The sequence below is a fragment of the Solanum dulcamara genome, chromosome 1 (assembly GCF_947179165.1).
Source record: "Solanum dulcamara chromosome 1, daSolDulc1.2, whole genome shotgun sequence".
Lineage (NCBI taxonomy): Eukaryota > Viridiplantae > Streptophyta > Magnoliopsida > Solanales > Solanaceae > Solanum > Solanum dulcamara.
In genome coordinates, this window is record NC_077237.1 from 6,351,323 (window position 1) to 6,372,923 (window position 21,601).

The 21,601-nt window shown below is 35.7% G+C and overlaps 1 protein-coding gene across 1 annotated transcript; it reads left to right on the plus strand.

Annotated features, from left to right (window-relative positions):
* The first annotated feature begins 4,304 nt into the window (after positions 1–4,304).
* LOC129899862 (neutral/alkaline invertase 3, chloroplastic-like) lies at positions 4,305–20,862 on the plus strand. Its single transcript, XM_055974871.1, has 7 exons — positions 4,305–4,482; positions 5,644–6,453; positions 17,684–17,849; positions 17,960–18,171; positions 19,154–19,647; positions 19,762–19,810; positions 20,314–20,862. Exons 2-7 carry the CDS (start codon positions 5,737–5,739, stop codon positions 20,641–20,643), a joined length of 1,968 nt encoding a protein of 655 aa, XP_055830846.1. The 5' UTR covers positions 4,305–4,482; positions 5,644–5,736; the 3' UTR covers positions 20,644–20,862.
* Positions 20,863–21,601: the final 739 nt, after the last annotated feature.

Here is a 21,601-nt window from a genome sequence, read left to right on the forward strand (position 1 = left end):
ATTTAAAAATTAATAACAAATAATAATATTTGTATTTTCAATAAATTATGATGTTACAATCTCGAGACTATCTTAAATCAAAAGTTGTGGTCTTCTAATTCTTCTCTTCAAGACTATCAACTTAAGGATTCGCTTGTTCTTGTATTAGTCGATGGACTAATTTGTTGGTTTAATTTGATCATAAATACGGAACTAGACTTTGATCATCACAAACGCAGAGATATAGGTGACTTGCGAATCATCATCGAAAATGAAATCTTCTTGATTTGCGAAAATCTTATGTATCATAATGGAGATTAAGATTTTTTGATATGCATAATACACATGGATCACAACTAGAGAGGAATGTTGCTTTGATATATGTAATTCTCTTCTTCTTTCGATGATCTTCTGATTGTGAATGACTTTGGAATGTTCTAGATGTCTTGTCTCAAATTCTAAATTATTTTAAAAAGTTATGTATTCCTCTCCTGTTTAACTGTTTATAGTTATAGATGGTAAACAGTCTAAATGTAGACTTGGTGCGCCGTTATGCACATAACATGATCTTAATAGTGCTTAATCCGACTTGGTGCGCTATGACATTTGACACGTGTCAAGGATCTTTGACAAATGAGAGAATTCATCATCATTTAAAGGTCATCTTAATTTGAATTTGATATTTCTTGAATTTAAAAATTTGGTCAAATTTACTATGAATTTTGATTTCATAAAATCCATATGCCTACAAACATCAAATAAAAAAAATTGATGTAATTTTTTTTCCCAAAAAAGAACGTTCTATATAAGAGACATCCACCTTATAACACTCCTCCTTGGATGTCCATGTAAAAGAAAAATAAATTTTAGTGAAAGAACAAAGATATATAGTTATTTTCAATACGCATTGATTGTTGCCTCATTAAAAATCTTGCTAGAAAAATCTAGTGGGACAAAACCTAGATTAAGGAAAAAAGAGTGCAACGCATATTATATCCCCCTGATGAAGACATCATTTAATATCTCGAAGATGACGCATTCCAATCTTGTATCTCAATTTATCAAAGGTTGAAGTTGGCAATGTCTTGATGAACATATCTGCTAAATTATCACTTGAACGAACTTGTTAATGTTCGACTCCTGACCAAAAGCCAATTATAATGGGGAGACTTTATGATAACTTATGGGTCTGATTCGAAGACTTGCTGCATGCAAAATAGCATGACCCCATAATTAAATGAGAAGTTTTGTCCTTATAAGCATTAGCCTAGTAATTAATTGTAAACGTTTAATCAATGATTCCGCTAGACCATTTTGAGTATGAACATGAGCAACCGAATGCTCAATCGTTATCCAGTGGACAATAATCATTAAATGCCTGAGATGTGAACTCACCAACATTATCAAGACGAATTGTCTTTATTGCATAATCTGAAAATTGTGCTCTTAACTTAATTATTTGAGCAAGCAATCTCACAAATGTCATATTATGAATTGATAATAAGCACACATGTGACCATCTTGTAGATGCATCTATTAAAACCATATAATATTTAAATGGTTCACATGATGAGTGAATGAGCCCACATATATCACCCTGTATACGCTCCAAAAATGATGGGGATTCAATTCCCACTTTGATTACTAATGTCTAATAATCAATTTGCCTTCAGAACATGCAGCACAAGAGAATTCTTTAAATTGAAGAATCTTTTCGTTCTTCAAAGAGTGTCCATGAGAACTCTCAATTATTTTGCGCATCATATTAGAACCGGGATGGCCTAATCGATCATTTCAAATAATAAAATCATTTGAGTTAAGAAAGGTTTACTATGACATGTGTTTCAACCATGCTAATACTTGTGAAGTATAAGCCGGATGAAAGAATGGGTAACTTTTTAAGTATAAACTTTTTGCCTGACATCACAATTTAAGAGGGTCTTTCACAGTTATATATTCAGTTTTTAATTCTTCATGAATATGATGACGGAGAAAAATCATGGTCTTTGCTTTATCTTGGTTAAATGCTTTATTTTATTGTTTAATACTATCACCAAGACCTTTAGCGTCAAAGTGAATTTCAGCATCAAGGATCCATGACAAACAATTTTTTTCGGTAATGTTAAGTGCCACAAACTCAAGTTTTCATAAATTTGTCATGATAAAAATTGAGATAGAAACTAATTTAGAAATAACAAAGACAACTAAAATTAAATTTCTTCAGTAGATATACCTGATATAAAAGTTAATTTGTCTGAAGAAAATTAGAGTTTCATGCTGATAACGTGTTATGAAATAATAATAATAATTTATAGATAGTAAAGACAAAAAGTTTAATAAAGGGGGAAAGAGAAAAATTACAAAGAAAAAGAGAGATAATTTTTCAGATCTATGTGCTAAATTGCACACTTTCGTTGGCTAATTATAGCCAAAAATAAATACGCTAATTTTGATAAACAAGGAGTAAAGAAAAAGTGGGGGTAGGAATAAAAAAACAAGGAATAAAGAGATATCCACCTTATAACAACATTGATTACTTTGAATCCATTGTTCAAAGTACCTTTTTAACTTTATGGGAACTAATAAGTGAATGCTATTGGCAAAACTATTGAGTCCGAAATCAAAAAGACTATTACACTTTTAAAAAAAATCAAAAGAAACAAATCGCTCTACTAGCAGCGATTTCATAAAAAAAATTAACGCTATCAAATATTTTTAATATATCACTGTTAGTACAGCGATTTTACAACATTTTTTTAAAAGTACATCGCTGCACTTGCAGCGATTTTGGACTAAATTTTCTTTTTTTTTCCTTCAAAAATATACATCGCTGTTATAGCAGCGATTTTTGACCCAAATAAAAAATTTCCTTTTTAACTACATCGCTGCTACGGCAATGTTTTCAGACCAATTTTTTTTTTCTTTTTCAAAAATATACATCTCAGTTTAATCTTCTTTAACTTTTTCTTGCATTGTAAATAGTGTAAATGACAGTGTTATTTTTTTTTTCTTTTGCATATTGCCAAGTATCTTTTATTAGTTTTAATACACTAGAAAGTTAAAAGTTAGTAATAACTAAATTAGAAATGATTCATCATTGTTATTAATAACAAGACATAAAATTACATTCATTTTAAAAATATAAACAATATATTTAAAATCGAGTAGGATATCGTGTCTTTGTATGACTTGTTTCCTTGAAAACACTACGTTTTTTGGCCATTCGAGCAGGAGCTATGTATATTTTTGAATTTTAAAAGCAGCAATGTAGTTAAAAAAATAATAAATCTTTGATCAAAAGTCGCTGCTAATGTATATTTTTGAAAAAAATATTTTTTTAGTCCAAAATTCCTGCAAGTGTAGTGATGTACTTAAAAAAAATTTGTTGTAAAATTGCTGCACTAACAGTGATATATTAAAAAAATTTGATGGCGTTAATTTTTTTACGAAATCGATGCTGGTGGAGCGATTTGTTCCTTTTGGTTTTTTTCAAAAAGAAGTGTTTCTTTTGCATTTTTATATAAAAATAACCCTTTTGGCTCCGAACTTCAAAACTTTTCATCAATAATCATTTACATAAATAAAAAGAAAACTTCGAAATTATGTAATACTTAAATCGGAAAAAGGAAAAGGAAGGGAGAAAAAGAAAAAAACACTCCAACACTTACAAAGATTCGATGTGAGATTTTCCAACACAAATTTAAATTTAATCAAATATTAATGCGACCAAAAAATAACAAATGTAAATAAAAAAAAGACATAATACTTAGATAAATTTGTTTAACTTGTCCTTAACTGACAACTAAACACTTTAATTTTGAAAATGCACATCAAAATACCTTAACTCATTTTCAGTGTCTCGTGGACATCTAATACTAACATGACATATACATTTTTAGATGATTATTTTGTAAGTTGTAGTGTTTAAACGATATAATGACGACAAGTTAAGGAGTCTACATGATCGTTTTTTTTAAATTGAGACGAGCTGAGATGTCTAGAACATAATACATAGATGAACATTTTTAATTTGGCTTTAACCGATAATTAAACACTTTAACTTTGAGAATACATATTTAGATATCCCAACTCAATCCCACAACATTTCATGGACATCTAACGTTGCTGATGTAATACATAAATTTTAAAAAGTGTCTAAATAATTATTTTATAAATTAAAATATTTTATAAATTCATTAAAAATAAATTGCAATATCTAAATATGCATATTCAAAATTGAGCAGTTATATTGAAGCAAATGACTTAAAGAGACAAAACTAACCATAAATTGTTCCAGCATTCATCAACCAATTTGTTCACGTTTATTTGAATAAAAAAAAGGAAAAAAAACTATCGACGTTTTGTAGAAATTGACAGAAATTGTATAAGTAACTTGCAAGTTGCAACTAAGCTATAAATACACCCGCCATTGATTTAATTATTCAGCTTCTCAGCAAAAATCTCCGATATTTGTCCTTCAAGTTTTTCATCAATATTTATAAGGTAAAAAATCGAATTCGAAACTTTTTTTCCTTTAATTTTGTTAGATTTGATTTGTATTTTTACCTTCAGTGATTACTTAATTGCTCCAAGTTTGAAACTTTAAGCTTGTTTTTTCATGCATACCAAATGGGTTATTGCGACAGTTCAAGATTCCAGATGGGTCCGTCTCTACTCGTTTTTCTGAGAAGTTAATAGTCATATTGTTTAAGAATTTTTACTTTTCCAGTATACCCACTTGGTAATTAAGTGAAATTTGTGGGCATATATTCGTGGTATGGTGTTATATTGGGGCATTAGTAATTGATTAAGAAGATGGAATTTTAGATGATTTATTGTTGATCTCATGTTAGTTTTGAGTGAATTTTTTGATCAAGATTTTAGTATGGGTGAATTTTAGAAGGAAAGACGGAAAGGTAAAAGTGGTGGTTATATTTATTGTACATCATCAGTGAGTTAATTTCTCGTATGGTTACTCAACTAGTAATTATGTATTTCAGAAAACTTTCTTTGTTCAAGAAAAACTTTTTGAGATAGCCACTATTGGTTGAGTTACCATTTGAGAAATCAACCCCATCATCCTCTATAGGAGCTTGACTGAGTTTAGATCTTCGTCCTTTGAATTTTATGATCTGGGTAAAGGGGAATGCCTAAATTATGCGGAGAGGTATTGGGTTATGATTGACATTTTGAATTCAAATTGATTTGGTTGTCTGATGAAGCAATATCCTCCTATGTTCAAGTAGCTGTGAGTAATTTGTTCCTTTTTTAAAGTAATGCACTATATTAATACCTAATAGACTTTTTAGCTACATAAAGAATACGATAAAGTATATTTTTAGAGGACTGTGCTCTCAAATGGGATGCATTGAGAAGTAAATAGCTAAGATCAGACTTTTATTATATTTACTTTATAAATCAGCAAGTCTTGTATGATTACATCTTCTTGGTCTTTGCTGCCAATCTCTTTTAGTTGACAGCAAATAATTCAATAGAGCCGATAAATACAAGATTCTACCTATAGTTTGACGTGTGACAATCGTAATCAGTAACCTGGTTTAATTATTTTGCTTTTAGTGGTTCTTGATATGTATGGTACTAGTTTGATCGATCATTTTGAAAGATTCATTTCATTCTGATAGTGACCCTTGTATGAATGTCCAGCATCATTAGGTATTCCCATTGGAGTTGGAGGTATTGGATTCTTGATAAGGATTCTGGGTGTAGAAACTGTTCCTCGCCTCAGCATCAGGATTGATGGCCACTTCTGAAGCAGTTCTGCAAGTTTTAGGTGGTTCACTACCTAGTCTTTTTGGAACTGATAATTCTTTTAGGAAATTGAGATCGTCACATACCTCCAGATCCTTCATAAGATTCAGAAAGAAGAGGGGTCCAAAGTATGTGAATTTTCTCAGCTGTTCAAACACATCATACCGTGCTATTAGGGTAGATCGCTTTCTGAGCACCAGACAATCTTTGCATGGAGATATTTCTCATTCCTATTTAAGATCTGTGAACTGCAAATGCCAGCAAACTGACAGTGCGAGTAGTTTTGCATCAGAAAAGGGAAACGGGTCATGGATTGTTGACAATGACCAGAGCTTCGATACAATTCATGACAATACACCAAGTGTTCTGCAGTTTGAGACGGTAAGAGACCTTAAAGTTGGAGAGGAGGACTTTCAATCCAATGGGAGCTTACCTCCAAATGGCTCAGTAGAAGATGCTTTGAATAGAATAGCTGGAAACTCCATTGAAGATGAGGCATGGGAACTACTACGAGAGTCTATGGTTTATTACTGTGGTAGCCCTGTAGGAACAATTGCTGCTAAGGACCCAACTAGTTCCACCGCCAATGTTCTAAACTATGATCAGGTCTTTATCCGTGACTTTATACCTTCTGGTATTGCTTTCCTGCTGAAAGGAGAGTATGAGATTGTTCGCAACTTCATCCTTCACACTCTTCAGCTGCAGGTAAGATGCTACTTAACTTACACAAAAGTTTGTTTCCTGTGCAAAATGATTAGTTACTGATATTTCTTTCATACAGTCATACATTTCTTGATTGCAGTTTTCTTGCTTGTATCTCACCATTTAGTTTCTTATCTCATTCAGCAACCTTGCTATGTATGTTCCTACACAGCTGTGTGATTAAAGATGGTTGCAGGAATAACTTTTTGTGATATGCTACCGCTACTTATTATTTCATTCAGGGATGGATTCCTGGGGAAAATTCATGTTAATCACTGGATATGTAAGCTAGTATGGAACTTTTGTTTGACTAATCCTCTTGAATTAATGGTTGGATACTGATATTTCCTCTTAAAAGATTCAGCTTGGTGAGATAATTGTAATGTGGGTATACACCTATTATGTTTTATGTCTGCGAACAGTTAGATCACAGTTTTTCAAATTTCTGCTGTTATACGTCCCTCTCAGCATTCTGATGGTTTTGCTTTTCTATTTCGAGGTAAAACAAAAAAATTTTGAATTTCTTTTTTGTGTCATACAGTGATGACTGCCTTATTTGTTTGTTTGTTATTCTTTTACAAAGAGGGAGTTAAAGCAAAATCCCTAATATTTACATCAGTAGCGGGTTCCTTTTTTTGTTTAGCACTCATCCGGGAGTAAGGGCTGTTATCACCTGATTCCCTAAGTGGAACTAACAAACCTTTCCTGTTATTAGTTGGCAGCACTTATTTAGAATCAGTTATGTATGAAAAGATTCTTTATGAGGAGGTTTATCATCTTCAGTTCCCTTTGTTGCGCTGAGATACCGCTGTTGTAATTATTTGGAGGCGCTTGAACATCATATCACTAGACTGTTTCAGACAATACCAGTATTATTGGATTAATGGGTGGCTGAACTATGCCTTTGTAATGATTTTGTGACATAGTTGCAGATAGGAGTATGATACCCCTAGTGGTAAAGGTGATTAAGAAAGCTGGTGGAATCTGACAAATAATGTTACTCTTTGGCAACTTTTCATTTATTACCTTTTATTAATGTACCGGGGCACTTAAAGGTGTGGCTTTGTGGTTTCTGAAGCGGGGAAAGGGCTTTGGGAGAGCACGTTCAAATCTAGTAAAGACAAAGACGCTAGGTGATTTCTTCTCAGATGCCTAAGCCTGCTGGGCAGCGTTACCCGATGCCTGTGCGAGTGGCAGGCAGCAAGGCACTTGGTGGATTAATCAAGGTTCACACGTGTTGGTCCACCACCATAATTATCAGAAAAAAATGTGACAGATATTCACTCGCAAGCATTGAGCACGCAATAAATACATCTGCGCCTCTGTCCCAAACAAGTTGGGGTCTCATTACTAACCATGTTACTCCATTTAAACTCATATCAGGCCAATATTATATAAACTAAAATTAATAATAACATAAAACTAAAAAGTACTGGAAATTGTTTATATTTTCTTCTAAGGTATAAATTCTTGAAAGACTAAACAACTCCTAGAAAGGTGTATGATCGTAAAGTAAAAATGTGAATATGCCTAGAACATATTTTTAACTAATAGGTATCTCATTTATAATTTTTTTCTTCCATTGTGCCTTATCTTTTATAGGCTGCATGGATCCCAAGAAATTGTATGTCTTTTGCGAAAACTTCCTTCCAAGTGATTTTGAGTTTACCTCGTCCCATTTTAACACCTTCAATCACTATGATTTCACATCTATGGACCAGTGCATCTGACTGTCAAAGCAAGACATGACCATATCATCTCAATCGAGCTTCTCTCATTTTATCTTGGATGTGTGCTACTTGAAACATTTCGCGAATGCGGTATTTATACTCTTGTCTAATCTTGTATGATCACACATCCATCTTAGCATCCATTTTCCTGGATTTTTTTTTTTGAAACTGGTAATGTTGTATTCTTCAGCATTAAGGATATGCTGGCAACCTTCAAAAGATAAACAAGGAGAAAGAGGAGGGAAACTACTTACAATAACCTAACAGGTCTACTGGTTCTAATTCATCTATGTCTTATCTTTTTACACCAAAAATAGTAAGATACAATACAATTCCATTTAAGCGTGTGAATGGAATTGAACCTATCTTCAAAGCTTCTACTATTTCTCTATTTCCATACGGACCACCAAATGCAATGTGGGATGATTCTCCATCATCTGATCCAACAGCTTAGTAGGTCTGCAGTGGGCTCAGGCATAGTCCATTTCGTTTCCGTGAGTGAAAGAAAAAGAGCCCATAATTGTGTAGTAAATTTGCAATGTAGAAAAATATGACTGTTTGTTTCATTTGTTTCGCCACAGAGTTGACATCTGGAATCTGTAATCTTCCCCTTTTTACTCAAAACCTCATGCGTCAGACATGCCTTTCTTGCTACCAACCAAGTAAAACATTTAAGTTTAGTTGGTGCTATGTCTTTCCAAACATTGTTCCACAAAATTGTTGTCTTCTACTTAGCTGTGCATTACCTGTTTCGTAGGCCCTCTTAATCATTGTAACGGTTGGACTTTAGCGCTCAACATTCAGTTTTATATCAACACAAAAAATGTGTTGGAAATCAAAGAAGAATTGTCACATCAACCTTGTTCTTCTTACTAGGTACCTAACACATCTAAGAATACCTCATGATTATATATGTGAGAAATATAGAAAAAAAATATTATTGAATTGTGTAAAAACAATATTACACAAAGACCCTATTTATAGACACTATAAAACAATCCTTTTCCAAGTAGGATACTATAAACTATTCCTATTCTAAGTAGGATACTATAAACTATTCCTATTCTAAGTAGGATTGTGTACACCTATTTCTATTCTAACACTCCCCCTCAAGCTGGTGCATACAAATCATATGTACCTAACTTGTTACAAATATAATTAATACGAGGACCGGTGAGGGACTTGGTGAAGATATCTGCAAGTTGATCACTTGACTTCACAAACTTTGTAACAATATCTCCTAAGAGTATCTTTTCTCTGACAAAGTGACAATCAATCTCAATGTGCTTAGTCCTCTCATGAAACACTGATTTGATGCGATATGAAGGACTGCTTGATTATCACACACAAGTTTCATATGACCAGTTTCTCCAAATTTTAGTTCTCTCAACAACTGTTTGATTCAAACTAGCTCACAAGTTGTTACAGCCATTGCTCGATATTCTACTTCTGCACTAGATTGGACAACCACACTCTGTTTCTTACTCTTCCATGAACCAAATTACCTCCTACTAAAACACAATATCCGGATGTAGAACGTCTATCAAAGGGTGATCCTGCCTAATCAACATCTGTATATTTGGTGATATGCTCATGGCCGTCATCCTCAAAGAGTAGTCCTTTATCGGGAGCTGACTTTATATATCGCAGAATACAAACAACTGCATCCCAATGACTATCATAAGGAGTGTCATAAATTGACTTACAACACTCACAGGAAAATAGATGTCAAGTCTAGTCACTGTGAGATAATTCAACTTTTCAACCATCCGTCTATACCTTTTAGGATTACTGAGTGGCTCCCCGCTCCCCCTGTCCTGGAAGGAATTTAACATTTGGATCCACCGGAGTGTCATTGAGTCTACATCCCGTCATTTTTGTCTCCTCAAGAATGTCTAAGGCATATTTACATTGAGAAATAACAATACCTGATCTAGACTGAGCAACTTCAATACCTAGAAAATACTTCAATTTGCCGAGGTCTTTAGTCTGGAAATACTGAAAGAGATGTTGCTTCAAATTAGTGATATCATCTTGATCATTGCCGGTGATAACGATATCATCAATGTAAACAACAAATAAATACACAAATTTGGTGCAGAATGCTGATAAAAGATAGAGTGATCTACGCAATCGACATACAAGGGTACTAGACTCCCCCTGAGCAACAAAACCAGGTGGTTGCTTCATATAGACTTCTTCCTCAAGATCACCATGCAAAAAAGCATTCTTAATGTCCAACTGATGAAGAGGCCAATGACAAATGACATCCATAGATAGAAAAAGACGGACATATACTATTTTAGCCACGGGAAGGAAAGTGTCACTATAATCTAGCCCAAATATCTGTGTATACCCTTTGGCAACAAGGTAAGCCTTCAGTCGATCCACCTGACCGTCTGGCCAATTTTGACTGCATAAACCCAACGTCAACCAACTGTTGATTTACCTGCAGGAAGGGAAACAAGCTCCTAAGTACCAATCGTACGTAAAGCAGACATCTCATCAATCATAGCTTGTCTCCATCCAGAATGAGAAAGTGCTTCAACTGTAGTCTTAGAAATGGAAATAGAGGACAAAGATGATACAAAGGCATAGTGTGGTGAGGATAGACGATGATAACTCAAAAAAGTATAATGTGGGTTAGCATTTCGAATGGATCGTATACCTTTTTGAAGTACAATCGGTTAGCTAGGAGGAGGTAAGTCCGCAATAGCAACAAGGTCCGACACATGACATGAATCATCTAGGACTAGAACTGAACGCGGACGACGATAATAAGTCAGGAGTGGTGACACTACAACTAGAGATGTAGGAGAGATCGTACATTCCTCAAAAGTCGGTATAGGTAAGACCTGAGGTATGAGTAAAACCTCAGATACATCAGGATGATCAGAAGATGTATAGTAAGGTTGAGATTCAAAGAATGTGATATCCTCGGACATAAGGTATCGATGAAGTTCAGGTGAATAACAACAATACCCTTTTTGAACTCGAGAGTAACCAAGAAAGACACATTTGAGGGCATGAGGGGCTAATTTATTTTTTCTGGGGCTAAGTTATGAACCAAACATGTGCTCCCAAAGACACGAGGAGGAGTAGAGTAAAGACGTGACTGAGGAAACAGTATGGAATGTGGAACCTGATTTTGAATAGAGGATGAGGGCATTTTATTAATTAAATAACAAGACGCAAGGACTGCATCTCTCCAAAAACGCAACGGAACATGAGATTCAATGAGAAGAGTACGAGCAGTCTCAATGAGATGCCTATTCTTCCTTTCTGCTACACCATTTTGTTGAGGGGTGTACAGACAAGATGTTTGGTGAATAATTCCATGGTGAGTCATAAACTCCTGAAATTGGGAGGATAAGTATTCTAAGGCATTATCACTACGAAAAGTACAAATAGAAACCCCAAATTGATTTTGTATTTCAGCAAAGAAACTTTTGAATATAGAAAATAACTCAGAACGATCTTTCATTAAGAAAACCCAAGTGCATCTTGAATAATCATCAATGAAACTAACAAAATAACGAAATCCTTAAGATGAACTAACTCTACTAGGACCCCAAATATCAGAATAAACTAATGAAAAAATAGACTCTGAATGATCCTCAGTACTACGTGAAAATGTAGCACGAGTGTGTTTCCCAAGTTGACACGACTCACAGTCTAAACTAGACAAACTAGACAAAGTAGGCACCATCTTTTGCAGCTTGGATAGACTCGAATGTCCCAAACGTTTGTGAATTAGGTCGGGAGGATCTGTAAAGGAGCATGCTGTGAAGGAATTTGAAGAGGTAAGATAGTAAAGGCCTTGTGATTCATGTTTTGTGACAATCGTCTGTCCTGTACTATGGTCCTGCATGAGAAAAAAATCATCAAAAATGAATATGCCACAATGTAAGGTACACATCAAACTACTAACGGATGCCAGATTAAAAGGAGAGCCAGGGACATAAAGAACAGGGTCTAGAGTAACAGAAGATAAGGGTTTGGCTTTTCTAACCCCTTTTGGTTTGTTTGGATCCTATTAGCTAAAGTAATAACTGAAAGATATTGTGAATAAACAATATCAGACAAAAGTGATTTATTACCTGAGATATGATCAGAAGCGCCTGAGTCCATGACCCATGATCCAAGAGTACTAGATTATGAAACACAAGCAAAAGAATTACTCGCAACAAAAACATCAGGTTGTGCAATCGAAGCTACTTGTGATGACGTTTGCTTACTTGCTCGATACTAGAAGAACATATCATATTCTGTATGAGCAATATGAGCATTATTAGATGATTGATTATGCTACTTGTGGAGATATCTACTTACTTGCACGATTTCGAAGGAACTCATTATATTCCTTTAGAGCAATAGGATCATAACTGGGTAGTGGACCATGCAAAATATAACATATGTCACGAATGTGCCCAAGTTTATGACAATGACTACACTTGGATAGAGGTTTCCCAAAACGCCATCCTCCTCGCCGATTCTCCATAGATTGATATGTTTGTTTTTTTATGGTTTGAGATGCAAGAACAGAGGAGTCAATAGTGGGCGATGAGGCTACTTTGTGATTGAGAGGCGCGGCAAGACAAATTAGACGAGAGAATAATTCATCAATTGTAGGAACTACAGGACTAGCTAAAATCTGATCACGCACTGAATCATGGTCAGTAAGAAGTCCAGCTAGTGTAAGAACTAAAAACAACGTATGTCTGTGCTCTTGTTGTTTTTCCACATTCATAGTAACCGGCATCAACGTTTCAAATTCCTCCATGATTGCTTGTACCTGTCCCAAGTAAGAGACATATTGGATTCTTGTTTCTTTAAGTGGGTTATTCGAGATATCACATCATAGAATCGAGATATGTCATTTGTGTATAAAGCACAACTGAATAACATGTCTGGAATGGGAGAAACAAGGGCATCAATTTGGAATCGATAGATCTCCATTGGAGACTACATAATTGAGCATCAACCTTCACCCATTATGCTTTGGCTTTTGCATCTTCCTCACTAGCCTTCCCCTTTTCATCTACCACACAAGCATTATTTGTTAAGTGATCTTCAACACCTTGACCCTTGCACCACCACTCTACCGAAGAAGCCCAAGCTAAATTGTTTGAACTTTCCATTAATGGTTCTGAAGTGATTATAGGGGTTGAACTTCCAATTCCCATATTTTTGAAACCAAAAACATCATACCCAAAAGACATGGTGTGAAATTTGTCTTGAAAACAACAAGAAAACACTGGATTACAGAGATTTGGTTGCCGGAAAATCTGGATCTCAATGGAAACAACCTGGAATTTGCCGAAACCTAATTCCGGTGATCGAATCTGGTCAAAAACTGCACGGATCTGGTCGGAATGGCTGGACGACCACAGCTATAAAAAAATTGCTCAAAAAAATCAATCGGAACAGCCAAGATGACACAAATCAGCCCCAACAACCACCGGAAATTGACGTACGGTGACTTGTTTTGTCACGACCCAAAAACTGAGGTCATGATGGCACACATCTCAAAACCCAATCTGATGTGTAACCCTAAAAATAAAACTCATACAAGACTCCCAAAGGGGAAAGTGATGCCACAATTTAAATAAAAAGAAAAAAAAATAAAGAAATTATCCCAAAACCTGGTGTCATAAGTATAAAGAGCATCTAATACAAGGTTCGAATCTGAAGATACAACATAAGTCTCTGAATGATACAAAAGACTGAAAAATAAAGATAGACTAGTGACGATCCGAATTCTGGGACCTCACCACTAATCTGAGAATTACACAATCCGCTAGAATATTAACTGCCACGTGGGGTACCCCGACTAGTATCTGCATCAAAAAGGGACACAGAAGTAGGGGTGAGTACAATACACATGTACTCAGTAGGTTTTAGCTGACTGAGTATAAGGAATTAATCAAACCTATGAAATAAACTAAGGAATGCTTCCACCTGCATATAGAAAAGTCCCACTTCGGCATCGGTGCCGCCAGTTTATATATATAGTGGCACGAATAAAGTATAATAACAACTCATAATCACAATTAATCAAATAATTCAAGCAGCACAAATGTCAATGCAATGCAATGCAATATGATGATGCAATGATGTGGTGGTACGGTGGAATCAAGACTGTCGCACAGCCTGTCGTATACACCTGCCGAGCTGTGCTACCAAGCAGGACACATGGGGGTCTTGCAGACCATATAACTCAATCACAATATCTCATTATCCTTGCCACCTCCTCGTGGTCAAGGGATCACAATGCATCCACTACCCTGCCGGAAAACTGCCTCGGTCAGGGACTCAAGATACAAAGGTTAGGATCACAATGCATCCACTACCCTGCCAGAAAACTGCCTCGGTCAGGGACTCAAGATACAAAGGTTGGGATCACAATGCATCCACTACCCTGTCGGAAAACTGCCTCGGTCAGGGACTCAAGATACAAAGGTTTAAAGGTGTTTCATTTTCTTTCTCAAAAGGAATTTCCATATTTCTCAACTTCCCATGTTTCATGATATGATGAATGAGGATGAATGCATCAAAACACATATGCATGGAAGTAATAATCAACTCACATGTGGTATAAGGTTCAAAGTTCTCAAAACTTAACCTACACATGATATTCACCCTCAATAAATAGTAACGGGAAGAACACACTTTCATTTAAATATTCACCCCTTTCTCAACAATATTTCAATACCCAAGTATGCTCAAAACCCCCAACTCAATCTCTCAGGCGGCATCACAAGTCAAATAATATACTCAAGCCTCTCTCTTAGGCAAATCATAATTCACACGCTCTCAAAGCAAATAAGATAACAAATAAGGCCCCCCCACAGGCTATGTAATACAAATAAACCCCGTCACGGCAACACATTAATAAATAAGCCTCCACACGGACATCACAATATATATATAACATTCTCAACTCATACTACAACCCCATCCCAAAGTCTATAACATATGAATGACTAATTACCCCATCTCAATCTCAAAGAAAGATAGCCAAACCTACCTCAATTGCCGAAGCCGCACTCGAATACCTCCACCGGACAAGCAACTCTCGAATTCAGCGCCCGGAATGACAACCCACTATCAACAATGAAACATACACGTCACAAGGAGTCCAATGACATCCATATTGATAGGTTTCGGAACCGGGGGTAAAATGGTCCAAAAATTAACTATTTTCGAAAAGGGTCAAATCTGGAAATTTATTGAACAATCCCATTCTATTGGTAATAAGGAACTCATGGTTGAAAAACCCATAAAAATAGAGCTCAAAACGAGTTGGAAATCACAATTTTCCTTAAATTCGGATTAGGGAAGAAACAAAGATTTTTGGGGTTTGAAACTAAAATTTAAGAGTTAAAATCGTCAAAAACTTAATGAAAAAGGAAGGTTTTAGGTCAAAAATCACTTACCCAACACTTTGCCTCAAAAATCTCTTCTCAAATCACCTCAAGGAGTTCAAGAATTCAAACAAATGATGAAAAATATTGAAATGGGAAGAAAGGGGCATTTTCTGCCCAGAAAGTTACTGTTCACGCGTGTTACTGTTCACGCGTGTTACTGTTCACGCGTGTTTTGTACAAATTTACGAAAATCACCCTCAAGGTCATTACATGTTTCTACCCTTGAATCTTCTCACCAATGCTCTGATACCATGTGAGAAATATAGGAAAAAAATATTATTGAATTGTGTAAAAACAATATTACACAAAGACCCTATTTATAGACACTATAAAACAATCCTTTTCCAAGTAGGATACTATAAACTATTCCTATTCTAAGTAGGATTGTGTACACCTATTCCTATTCTAACAATATATGTATTCAGATTTACATCAACAGCAAAAAAGGAAATTACAATCAGATTTGATCTCCTGCAGAGTGCAGTTTGTATCTTCAAAACATCTAGAATTCTTCTCCTTCCATATTGTCCACCAAATGGTTGCTGAGACAATTTTCCATTTGTTTTTGTTACTATTCTTCCCTTCATTCCAGCTTTTTAAAACATCCACAACTCTTCCTGGCATTGTCCATCTAATACCCTTGAGACTGCTGAACATATCTCATAGCTGTCTAGTGATTCTGCAGTGTAAAAACAGATAGCTGATTGTCTCTGATCCTGTCCACACAGATAGCATTTGGAATAAAGATGTAGACCCTTCCTCCTGAGGTTTTCCTGAGTCAACACAACTTCACTAGCAACCAACCAAGTAAAGCATGCCACCTTATAGATGGTGCCTCGACTTTCCAAATGTGTTTCCATGGCCAAAAATCTAGTTGAGCTTCGCTGTGATTCAGATCTCTATATGCTGAATCATCTGTGAACTTTTCACTGGAATGCTTTTGCCATCTAAAAGTGTCTTTCCCATATTGTAGCCCCTTGCATTGTTCCAAAGTCTTGAAAAACTCTGTTATCCTAGGCACCTCCAGTCATGTAATAATCTTCTGAAGGTAAGGTTCCATCCCTGTGGAGACTAGACCTCATTTAAAGTGGCTCTCTGTTGTAAACTTAGATTATATATTTCAGGAAATAAGACCTTCAGGCTACCATTACCCAGTCATTTATACTCCCGGAACACAGTTTTCTTGCCATTCTTAACAGTAATCCTTAGTCTATCTTTGAGCTTCAACCATAGGTTCCTGATGGATCTCTAAAGGCTGATTCCATACGGAGTAATTACCCTTTTAGTCATCCAGAAATCCTCTTTTCTATACATGGCATTTGCTAATGGGCCGCCCCGTTATTCTAGGTTATCGTCATACTTAGCATTAACATTTAGTATGTCACGTCCCTTCCAATTTAGTTTCCAGAAATCCTCTTTGACAGACTTGGCATTTATTATGTGATAGAAGGATGCCAAACTCAGATAAAGGAGGAGGGTTGTGGTAAATTTACCGTCAGAGCTGCAATTATTTACTTATAATGAATTCTCAGAATACTTAACGTGATATGACGAACCCACGAACCCCAAATATGCATGCAATGCCTGATCATATTTTGGTAAAGGAATTAACCCTTTTCCCAATAGCTTCTATTATATGATAAAATAGCTATGAAAGAAATAAAATGATTTTTATTTTGGAAGTAAATGTTTTTAACTACTGGGATTGTGTAAAGTCCAATTCCACTGCAAATTAGTGTTTCCGATAAGTATATTGAAGTCAGTCATATGGACCTCCTTCTCTTCTGCAGCTCTGCCTACTCTCCTCTTACACGGTTCTCAAAGCAGAGGAGGAAGCGTGGGCAGCACAAGTGCGGATTACCATTAAACTCTATAGTAAATGATTGATAACTGTGGGCTTAACCTACTAAGTTGTTTACCATTTCAATAAAAGATGTTTCATAGGTTGTAAACCTGAACATTCTCAATATACTCCATTGGGATTTCGGAGTAAGTTGTATGATCAAGTATCTTTTTCATATTTCAGAAAAAAATATATTATATATGACAATTGGTGTGCCACTATTTCTGCAGAGCTGGGAGAAAACTATGGATTGTCATAGTCCTGGTCAAGGGCTGATGCCTGCTAGTTTCAAAGTCCGGACAGTCCCATTGGATGGCGATGACTCTGCAACAGAAGAGGTACTGGATCCAGACTTTGGAGAGGCAGCAATTGGCCGAGTTGCCCCAGTTGATTCTGGTAGGGATGAGGATCTCTCCAGAAAATAAAATTATGTTTATTTTTGTTTTCTTTACCTTATCATTCTTGTGCTTACTGAGACCTCTATCTACTGTAACTGTTAATCCCAGGACTATGGTGGATTATTTTGTTACGTGCCTATGGGAAGTCCTCTGGCGATCTCTCGGTTCAGGAGAGAATTGATGTTCAGACTGGAATAAAAATGATACTAAGACTATGTCTTGCTGATGGCTTTGATATGTTCCCAACATTGTTGGTGACTGATGGTTCATGCATGATAGATCGCCGTATGGGAATTCATGGCCACCCTTTGGAGATTCAGGTTTGATTTCAATCACTGTAATAAAAGAGCCGTTATACCTGGGTGAGTATTCAGATGGGATGGAAAAATAGTTGAATCAATTGTGGCTGGTTTAGTCCTGTACTAGATTTGAGAATATTGATCAGTCGCAAATCTTTGGAGCCCATTCTCCACCTTAGAGTAATTCCAATTTTTCTTTCTTCTGCACTATGCTACTGAGATTTTCTCCTGTTAAATATATATGAAGCTTCTTGCAAAGGGGACTTGTGTGGGACCTGAACAGAATGAAGATTTTGTGTTCCTTATATTTCCTTAGTAGAGAAGTAAACGAATGTGGGGATATTAAACTGATATATATTCCAGAAAATATACTTGTGCTGTTGTTTATTCAATCTGAGGTCTGAGATCTATAAAGACATTTTCAGTTGATTACTTTCGATGGGGTTTTGGAAATTTAGTGGGCTTCACTGATTTAATAGATACTGGGGATGGAAAAGAACAGGGCTACAGCTTTAATTCATCTGAAATAGGAAGTCCATAGTCATAGGTATGTGTCTTAAAAGTCATTGAAGTTTAAATATTAGATTAGAGAATACAAGTTCCATAAGTTCAAATTTCGTCTTACAAGAGTGTAGCGCCTTCATTTTCATGGAAGACTGTTATGATGCAACCCATGAGTGATTGTCATGTCAATCAAATTCAAGGATTTTCCTTGAAGTGCAACCGTGGTTGAATGATTAATTAGGGCATTAAAGAGTATGTAGATTCTTTTGTTGAGTATTCTGCACCCATCTTCCTTTCAGAATCATTTTTATTAGTGCATTTCTTCTGTATCTCTCAACTTGTGTGCGTTGATCTTCTATGTAGTTAAAACTATTTGTTCTTTATCTGAAAACTTAATGAACTGTAGTTTTTGTACTTTGTCAGATCCACCTTGGCTTTAGGTTATCTCAAGTTTGCTCCCTAAGAATGTTGTTTGTGCTTACATTTTAATTTGTTGCAGGCACTGTTTCATTCAGCACTACTTTGTGCTCGAGAAATGCTTACACCAGAGGATGGATCAGCTGACCTTATCCGAGCATTAAATAATCGTCTTGTTGCCTTATCATTTCATATTAGAGAATACTATTGGATTGATATGAAAAAACTAAATGAGATTTACCGGTACCAGACAGAGGAGTACTCCTATGATGCAGTTAACAAGTTCAATATTTATCCAGATCAGATTTCTCCTTGGCTGGTGGAATGGATGCCAAGTAAAGGAGGATATTTGATTGGAAATTTGCAACCTGCTCACATGGATTTTCGATTCTTTTCTCTAGGAAACTTGTGGTCTATAGTCTGCAGTCTTACAACAGATGATCAATCACATGCTATATTGGATCTCATTGAGTCCAAGTGGACAGATCTGGTAGCTGATATGCCTTTTAAAATATGCTACCCTGCTCTTGAGGGTCAGGAGTGGAAGATAATTACAGGATGTGATCCCAAGAACACGTAATTTTCTACCTCGGTTACTTTAAAAAGTTTACTTTGTCTTCTATTGGATCTTAATAATAGCTGGTCCATTATCTTTCTTCATCTCACGTTATCTTCTTGTTTCTGATGCAGGCCTTGGTCCTATCATAATGGAGGTGCCTGGCCAACTTTACTCTGGCAGGTAACATTTGTCTGTCGGTCTTGAGTTAGGAATTTGGTGCTTGTAGCCGTCTTACCTTTGGTTTGGAAATTAGACCTTCCCCGACCTGATATTTTGTTGCCGTGCATGCCGTTGCTCACATTAACATATTGTTACGACTTGCATCTCTGTTTTGTGTTATGTCTCATTAGTTAATTGGCAATTTTATTACAACGAAGGACTTGAATTGCAGTGCATTTTTAGTCTAATTTTTATCTTGTGCTCTTGTCGTTCATACTATTTCTTTTATCATGTTAGCATCTAATGGAGTTGCACAAGTTTGTTTTTAAGATAGAAAAAGATAGTGCTGAAAGTTTTGAACTAATTTCACTGGTGATATATAGTACTGTTCGTATATGTAGTAGTATTGTCAAAGGTTTGCTTGTCTTTTTGTTCTGTAATTGAGTTAGTTTCTTTAAGATATTACTACATAATCATCTGGGAGGAATTCGAAGTTGACGTGATATCTCTTGGAACTTTTATAGCTGGCCGTTGCTAGTATTAAGATGAATAGACCTGAGATTGCTGCAAAAGCTGTTGAAGTTGCAGAGAAACGCTTATCACGAGACAAGTGGCCAGAATATTATGACACTAAAAAAGCAAGGTTCATAGGGAAACAAGCTCGCCTTTTCCAGACTTGGTCAATAGCTGGATACCTCGTCGCCAAACTCCTCCTTGCCAATCCAAGTGCAGCAAAGATTCTCATTAGTCAAGAAGACTCCGAACTTCTCAGCGCCTTCTCTTGTGCTATCAGTTCCAATCCCAGAAGGAAAAAGCGCGGTCCAAAAAGTTCCCAGAAGACCTACATAGTGTGAGATCACCCACAACTCCCACAAATGATTGGATGTACAGTTGTTGATTGACTTGTATTGGTCATAGTCATTCTTACCTATGATTATTCATTGAGCCAGTCAAAGTATATGACAACTACATATAATTGTTTTGCCTGGTGTTCACAAGCTGAAATTCTATTTAACATTTCAGCTTATAATATAATGTTCTTTGCAGTCAATATTAAGAAGCTTTCAACTTCGGACGAGTAAGCGTCGTCGTCTGATGCCTGAATATCAAATGGTTCAATGCATTTTCTCTTATAGTTCTCCATATGGAAGTGCCTAAAATCATCCTTGCATAAATTTTGGTGTTGTACTACAGGAGAAGCCAGCCTGGGAGAGGCCTTATTTTATAGATGTGGACATTTTCTGCAAATTCTTATGTAATGTTGTAAGTGCTACATAAGTTATTCCTTTAACACTACTTTTGTTGAATCTGCTGAGAAAGCATTGATATACATTATCTACTATTTATTATGTTGTTTCATTTTGACCAATAGGTCATGAGTTCGAGCTCAGAGGCAACTACTAAGCTTTTTACATTACACCTTTTGAGGTGCGACTCTTCCTCGGATCTTGCTAACACGGGATGCTTCATGCACCAAACTTTCAATACATTATCTATTACAAGGTGTAAGTCAATAGTCAAAGTTCTAAACTACAAAAGAATTGTCCAAAGTACAGAAACCTGAATAATTTGATCTCTATAACTTAACAAACACTAGGAGACAAACAAGTTATATTTAACATTAGTATAGGGACTTGAAATCATATTGACTAAAGGAAGAACCTAGAAAAAATATTTATCCACGCCCGATGTTTATAACCATCTAAGCAATTTAACCGTAAGATTCATGAATTAAAGTGAGAATATATATCACTTAAATAAAAGTTTACTTGAAGGTACACATTTTGTAAACTTTCTTGGTGTATACTAGGG